This window comes from Hippocampus bargibanti, linkage group LG02 (assembly GCF_051943395.1).
Source record: "Hippocampus bargibanti isolate YZ-2025 linkage group LG02, ASM5194339v1, whole genome shotgun sequence".
Lineage (NCBI taxonomy): Eukaryota > Metazoa > Chordata > Actinopteri > Syngnathiformes > Syngnathidae > Hippocampus > Hippocampus bargibanti.
Genome location: NC_142735.1, coordinates 12865001 through 12872564, shown reverse-complemented (window position 1 = coordinate 12872564; position 7564 = coordinate 12865001). Strand labels below are relative to the sequence as shown.

Genomic DNA, 7564 nt, shown 5'->3' with positions numbered 1-7564 from the left:
AAAATACGCTCAGTCGAAGTCATTTGAAGCCATTTTACAAATTATGGACACAACTTGTCCGGAGACGTCGGTTGTCCTTTAAAGCACTATATAAATCAATATGTATTGTATGTGTACTGAAGGACAGACATTCTGTCTCAAATGTAAAGACAACTGTCCGAATTTTAAGTGGACCATTATTATTTAGCATAGTTTGTTTTAAACACATTTTTAAGCAGAGTCAACACACTTCTTAACACATTTAAGAGTGGTTTTATGCCCTGGTAAAAAAAAAAATACAAGTCATGTACCCCACTTGAACACTTACGAGATGGAAAGCCAACAGCTTTTGAGATTTAGAATACCGTTGTAATTAAAAAAAATAAAAATCACAATGCCAGTGCTGATGGATGTGCTGTTGCCATAGTAACGAGATAACTGGCAGCAAAACAGCGCCCTTCCAAAAACCGCCATCAACCCCCACAAAAAAGAAAAGGAGCATTACTTCCAATCAATAATGTCAGTACAATCTTTCGACAAAAAAAAGATTCACATTAAAATGTGCTTCAATAGTTCACCAAAAACTCTTCGTCCCCGAGTTAATGTTTGTTCCTCAGCTCCTCAGTAGAACCTCTTGTTTCGCTCCTGGCGCTTCTGGAAGACCACAGCACCCACCACACCACATACAACAATGCCCAGCAGCGCGCACAGCAGGAGCAGGAACACCTTCCAGCCCGTCAGTGGTGTGCCACGGAAGTTGCCCGTCGGGTCGTCGATATTGTCTAGGGTGAGAAATGCGTCATCCAGTAAGCAGAGGAAAAAAGGCGAAAAACAAAAACAACAACGTCATCATGCCAAGACTGTGCAATTCAGAGATTTTATTGCCAAATTCGATTAATTTGGTAATTTGGAAGTACTTATTTTTGGATAGCTTCGAAAGTTCAACATGCATGTTTGCTGATGAGCACTGTGTGTGTGTGTGTGTGTGTGTGTGTGTGTGTGTGTGTGTGTGTGTGTGTGTGTGTGTGTGTGTGTGTGTGTGTGTGTGTGTGTGTGTGCGTGCGTGTGCGTGTGTGTGCGTGTGTGTGTGTGTGTGTGTGTGTGTGTGTGTGTGTGCGCGTGCGTGCGTGCATGCTTTGTTGAATAGTTGCTCAAGAGGTCAGAAAATAAGCCGGGCACTCATGTCACTTTTCTGACCATAGCCTGAAAAGGCGAAGTGGGTGACCCGTCCTACGGGCTCAGTACCTGTGGGGCCGGTGGCCGAAAGGGGTCGGGTGAACTGTGAGCTGGGTGATGGCAAAAGGCAAGTACTTAGGCAGTCTGATCCACGGCTTCTGAAACTAATTGCAGGGACATGTCTTGCAGGAAAAGGAGCCCGGGATGGTGTAAAAAGCAGAGGAATTCCAACAAGATATAGTCCGACTCGCCTCCACACAAAGCTTGCGCTCTGGTACAACTCCAGAAGAGGGGTTGGACACTCTTCCACTCTGGAGTTTCTCATGGTGAGTCGCAAAACAGGTGTGGGTGGACGGTACCTATTCCCACCTGCTATACGTTGGGCTGTGGGTGAAGGGATGGGTCAGAGTAACCACCCTTTTTTGATAGAGTAAGCAAGGGAGCATTCCCCCCGGAAAACCCATCGTTTTGCTGAGGGACTTCAATGCCCTCAAGGACAATGACACAAGATCTGGAAGGTTGCGAATTGGAGGAAGACAATCGCCCAGTCCTACATCGCATCGACAACACCACCAAACAAACCTTTAGGCGACTTGAGCAGGCTGACACTTGGCTCGATCTTGGTCCAGTCAAAGTTCTCCTCATCGGGGGTGTGCTCCACCATTAGCTGGTACAGCTTCATTGAGATGATGTCATGGTTGTCTACCAAAAGGAAGACAAAAGACACAGTCTGAGATCACACTGAACGTCATTTCACAATAATCTGTTTTTTCTTGGAAAACGAAGAGTAAAATTCAGATTTTTTCCATTTCATACCCAGGGATGCATCTGGGAAGCTGCTTAAAAACCTGCTTCAATAATGTCATGAAGTGAACATGAAAATAATGGTCTTAATTAGTCTCACACGTTTTAAAATGTTTTTATTTTATTTTGTTATGCTTAGAATATCTTGTTTTCTATCCTTTCACTCCCACCCCAACCCCATCCCTCTTCAATTGCTGCTGTGGACTGCAAATTTCCCCATTGCGGGACGAATAAAGGTATTCTGATTCTGATTCTGAAAATAATGCTATTATTTTTCATTCTTATAATACTACGACAAAATATTTGACGACATCTTTTGTAAAATTGACAAACCAGAAAGATCTCCAGTGGCTGCTGAGGCACCAAAGAAATATCCTGTGGGAAGACGAACGCCTCCAATGTCGATGCACTCCTTCCACTCGTTCTTGTCGTCCACATCCAGCATCACCTGAACAGCAGCCACGCCGCGTCATACCACTTCAAGTTTCATATTGAACGACTCGATATTAGTTGGATGATACATACGGTAAGTCTCCCTTTGGAGTAGCGTATGGCGAGATAGGTGTCAAACTCTTGGTTGCGGATCTTGGCCGAGCAACCCCCCAGTTCTGACGAGCGTCCGTCTTTGCCATGGTCGTAGCTCACAGAGCCGTTGTTCACCATGGCCGAAATGTACGGGAACAAACGCTAAATACACACATGAGGAGACAGAAAGGAGTCAATTTTATATTAATTTAGATTTCATATTAAAAAAAAGAGAAAATGCAGAGATGATGCTGCAACATAAGAAAAAGCCATGCAAATCTAATGTGTGTTTTTTTTTGATGGATCAAATTTGATACGGATCAATGAAAGTCATATAGGTTGAGTTCATTTTTGATGAAACTTGAAAATCGCAAGCATTTCAAAATGGCTGTCTTCTGTGGACTCACAAAATGCCATCTTGCTAAGCAAAACCTGGTTGGGAAGGCCCGAAATGACCCAAAATTTACCACCCAAGTGAAAACTACATTACTGTGTGTGTTTTTAGGTTATTTAGACCTTTTCGAAGGTAATTGCATGTTAGTACCTAAAATATTCAAAGAGCCAGAAAATAAAAGACCAAGAGCAGAGAGATAGTCCTGGTAAGATTAATTCCATACAACCTTGAATACAATTGCATACTTAGTGGGAATATTTTACGATTAACCATCATCTTTTTTTAAGTACAGGTGCTGATAACTTTTTTGATCAAACTCATCCTTCATGTATGGTGTTGAGACAAACTGGTTCAGACAGGCCCTTAACGGGACCTTTGGAGGAGAAAAAAGTCCAATTTATACCAAAATGAAGGACAAGAACGCAAGATGAATGGAAAAACATGGAGTGGCGCTTTAACGTAAAAATGAAAACGGCGACAGCATGCTGACAAAAAGGTCAGCACTCACGTCAGCCGAGTCATCATTTGAGTACGTATCAATAAAAACCGCCAGGCCGTGGAAGATAGCGTGTTCGGAGAAGACAGGCCCTGAGGACAGAGGAGGCGGTCAATGGTTGGGCAGTGTGGGCGTACACTTACATCCATGTCTTGATCGTTGCGGAAGGTGTCTAGAAAAATGGACAGGCCGAGAAACTGATCCTGGTTCCCAAACACCGGGCCTATAATGGAGGCAGAGAGCATGTGACACAGAAATCTGCTCCTGCAGCAACTTCAGGAACAATAAAGAAAGTCTTTTACACTAGAAAATTTACTTCATTGTTGAAATGTGGGATCAGAAGGGTTTATGTCAGGTATATTCACAAATTTGTAGCCCACTGCAGCCAACTCAGGCAGTCAATATACAGATATGTTCACGTGTTAAACACATTAAACAATGAGTCAGTACTACTCACAAGACAGAAAGTTTAAACACTCTGTGAAACTATCTCATCAAGACAACAACTCACAGGATCGGTGACGTTTGAAACTCTATCTGCCCATCTGATTCTGTCTCTCACAGCCATGCTCTCGCTTTCCCTCCCTCACCCTCAGCATCTCCTGCTCTGTTACTCCCTCTCCTTGCTCGGTTCCCTGGCGACCGAGGCGATGGTATCGACCGCACCCGTCACAGTGCAATGACTTTTTTCTCTCCCTCCTCCTCCCTTTGTCCCTCTTCGACAGGCGACGAGCAGGTTCCTGCCATCTGCCAGTGCGGTGCAGTCAAGAAGCTGCAGTCACTGTGATCAGGAAATTCAGCACGTGAGCACGTTTTCTGATGAGTGTTATGCTGATCATAACTATTATTTCCATGCAACATGGCTTCAGTTGCAACTCAGTGACAGTGTAGGTGTGAGCGTTGACGTTTACTTGTGTGAACTGCGACTGACGAAACAAAAAAATATTTTTTTTAAATGTAACTTTTGTCAGCAGATGGTAGTGTGTAGCTCAGTTGGGCAGGAGGCGGGCTACACTGAACTGTTTGCCAGCCAATCGCAGTGTTTTCAGAAAACTCAATATTCTGGAAGCCTTGAAAGGTCAGTCATAATGCTCTAAATTGGCTGGCACCCAATAGGTTTTTTTTTCTTTCTTCTCTCTCCCCCTTCGCCCTCTCACTTCATTATTTATCCTTCAGAGTATATTGCTACAGACATTTTTGCACATTACCATTTAATTCCCCACCTAAAAGTTATGCTTTGAAAGGTACATTAGATTTGCGCAAATAGCAGCGATAATCAAGTGTGAGACCAGCAGCCATGTTTACCAGTGCGCAGCCTATCTTTCGTGTACCACAAAGCGATGCCATCACCGTGGAGATTCTTCCTGTCCTGTCCGTGGATTTTGAAGTGGACATGCATCTCCCAGTCTTTCAGGTAGCAGGGCTGGATGAAAGACATGACCCAAAAAAATCAACGACACAAGTGCTAAATTCACTTTGGTTTTCGTTTGATTACACAGCTATAAAAGACAGATGGGGTTGTTCAAGGGCGACTGAAAACATTGTCTGTACTGAAAATACGAGGGTCCGACTGATGGCTGATTTGATGCTTTCAAAATCAACGTAATGGGGCAGACTTTTCCCAATTTAACACAGATATAGTATTAATTTCTCATGAAACAATAAATGCTGGTTGGAGTTGGAAGCGTGCAGTGATGCCCTTACTCCATTTGTATGTATAGCTTTTATAAAGAGAGTTTATATCACAGTCTTACACTATTTCTTTTAATTCAATCAGTGTAATGCAGAGGAAACAATACTGGATACAACAAAATGATTGGCTAATTATTTGGCTCCACCCAGTAGAATGGAAAAAAGTGCTCACGACAGTGTTCCAGATGGATCCCTGCCTGCTTCTCTCATCCGGTGTGAGTCGCACGTATGAGCTGGTCACTAACGTGCTGCCAGAGAAGTCCCACTGGCTGGACTGGCTGTTGCCCACTCCTAATATATAACATGCAATACAAGTGGATGGTAAATATGACACAACATATATGTCTACGACACACTTGTGTGACAAAATTATGCTGTGATAGCAGATTCGCATAAGACAAAAAGTATTTTGTACATTGTGTAAATTTAAACCTGAATTTTACATATGAACATTTACATTTGCTGAACATCATACCAGATTAATGAATCTGATCTTGTTTATTGTTATCAAGATGAGCTGTTTGTTTAGAAAAAATATTGCGAAGGACATAAAGGAATCACAAATGGTATCGAAATTGTTTATTCGGGGAATAAAACAATTGCAAATACTGTAATTTGTTTTCCGTAATTCTTAAATTGTAATGTTGGCAGACGCAATTTTAAAAGCAGACTCATTGTTTGAAACAACATCGGAAGCATTTTAAAAATGCTAATTCTAATCCAACGGTTGTTTGAAAACCTCACTCAAATTTGAACACATTTCGAAATGCGCTACCTTCTTGAAACCATGACCTTGTCTTGAAACCCTAATTTGAAACCCTAACCCTGGGATTAACCAGTTGTTTAAAACCTTATCCTGGTCTTGGAACACCACTGTGAAGCTCTAAACCTTGCTTGAAACCATTACTTGAACCTTTTACTTGTAAATCTCACCACATTTGAAACCCTCAATTCAAAATCCTAATCTTGGTTTGAAACCAGATCTTAATGATTTTACAAAGTAACAAGCGTCCTCTTCTACCACCTTCATATTGGATTTTCAGATGGGATTTTTTAAAATCGTCTTCCAGTGTATTTTCTAGCGAACTCAAATTGCACAGAAAACTTTACACGGTGTGCATGTGTTCATTTTCCCAGATGTACGCTTTTACATTTCGTGTATCCTCTGTTACGAACCATATTATGACGTACATACAACATTCTGAGTGTTGAACAGGAATGGATCATTCGATCACTTTGTATGACTAACACTATATCGCCTGATAAAATCACTTAAACGTTTTAAAAGGTTCAATGACATTCAGCAACGAGTTTTAACATCGCCTTAATCAATGAATTACAAAGTGAGTGGACACCAAACGCGTAATTACTGGTTATCCGCACAGAAGATGAAAGACATCCACCAACTAATACAATGTATTGGTGGGGATAGGGGGGCGAAATACCGTTTTAAACTATGTCCGAAGTTGCAATAGGAAAAACGAGCGAATTAAAGTTTGCTGTCTTCCGACCTTGGTACGGTTTCATCAACGAGTGTTCTCGTTTCAGGTGCTCCGTGTTGCCATCCGTAATGTCTCCACAGACCACCCTTAGCACAGCCGCGAAAAGGAGACTGACACAGCCGACAAACGGTGTAAAATTCGCCATGCTGCAAGAAAAAGTATGTTGGTGAAGATATAATAAAGCATATACCGTACTGTACTCTTCTAAATACGCGACTCTAAACTCTGTGAAGAGGACGGTACGTCTGTTAATATCTTCCGGAAAGAAATAACCTACGTGGGAAATTGTCCTCTTTCACCCGCTCACCCAAGGATTTTTTTTTTTTTCATTTTATACTTACCTGCTTTGAAATGTATTTGTTATTTCGACTTTAACTATTCAAGACTCTACTTCTGAAATGTAAACGGTTGACTAAATTGTACAGCTTTGTTTTGTATACAGAACCCCTTTCAGGTCAATTGGAGACACGTACTTCACAAAAGAAGCCAACCCTAGAAGTTCAGTTTTAGTAGCGAGCAAGCAGGACTGTAACCTGCCGTATATGACGTGTGTGCAATGTCCTCACGTTGCCCAAAGAGGAATGGACGCCCACATGCATTTGTAGATCCGAAGATCGACAGGATTCGAAATGCATAATTTGTCCAGCAGCCCAGCTGTCGTGTGACGCATATATTGACAGAAAAAAATATCACAATATATAACTATTTTTATTTCAATACTTCGACATTCTACAATCTCCCACTTCATTTCGAAAAAAGAAGAAATACAAATAAAATACGTTGTTCACATATTGTGCAGTTTTGGTGTCGCTGGGCTTTCTGGGCATGGCACCTGTCAGATCTGCCTGCGGACACGTCAAACGCAAACGTCTCTGAAGAAGACGAATGCTGATCAGTTCATTTGCACAGTCTTAAGAAAGAAGTGATACATTTTCCTTTTTTATCTTAACATTATTTTTATAGAAACACTTTCGTATGTTGTACAGTCAGAGAACA

The 7564-nt window shown here is 41.8% G+C and overlaps 1 protein-coding gene across 3 annotated transcripts; it reads right to left on the bottom strand.

Annotated features, from left to right (window-relative positions):
• Positions 1-236: 236 nt before the first annotated feature.
• lman2 (lectin, mannose-binding 2) lies at positions 237-7177 on the bottom strand. 3 transcript variants are annotated; one of them, XM_088989430.1, is made up of 9 exons: positions 7042-7177; positions 6578-6714; positions 5239-5357; positions 4680-4797; positions 3518-3597; positions 2485-2646; positions 2293-2407; positions 1738-1857; positions 237-761 (listed from the first exon to the last, which is right to left on the bottom strand). In XM_088989430.1, exons 2-9 carry the CDS (start codon positions 6711-6713, stop codon positions 601-603), a joined length of 1011 nt encoding a protein of 336 aa, XP_088845556.1. In that variant the 5' UTR covers position 6714; positions 7042-7177; the 3' UTR covers positions 237-600. The 3 variants fall into 3 exon arrangements, with proteins under 3 accessions (XP_088845556.1, XP_088845555.1, XP_088845554.1); XM_088989429.1 differs by lacking the exon at positions 3518-3597 and adding an exon at positions 3387-3466 and having other exon boundaries at positions 7135-7165; XM_088989428.1 differs by having other exon boundaries at positions 7135-7161.
• Positions 7178-7564: the final 387 nt, after the last annotated feature.

Bases quoted from the DNA above. Each gene is read 5' to 3' on its own strand.
- lman2 (XM_088989429.1), bottom strand. From the start codon at position 7,163: ATGTGGGCGTCCATTCCTCTTTGGGCAAC. The intron at 6,715-7,134 runs GTGAGGACATTG...TTTTTCTTGCAG, and splicing joins TCCATTCCTCTTTGGGCAAC to CATGGCGAATTTTACACCGT. The intron at 5,358-6,577 runs GTCGGAAGACAG...GTTATATATTAG, and splicing joins GTTGATGAAACCGTACCAAG to GAGTGGGCAACAGCCAGTCC.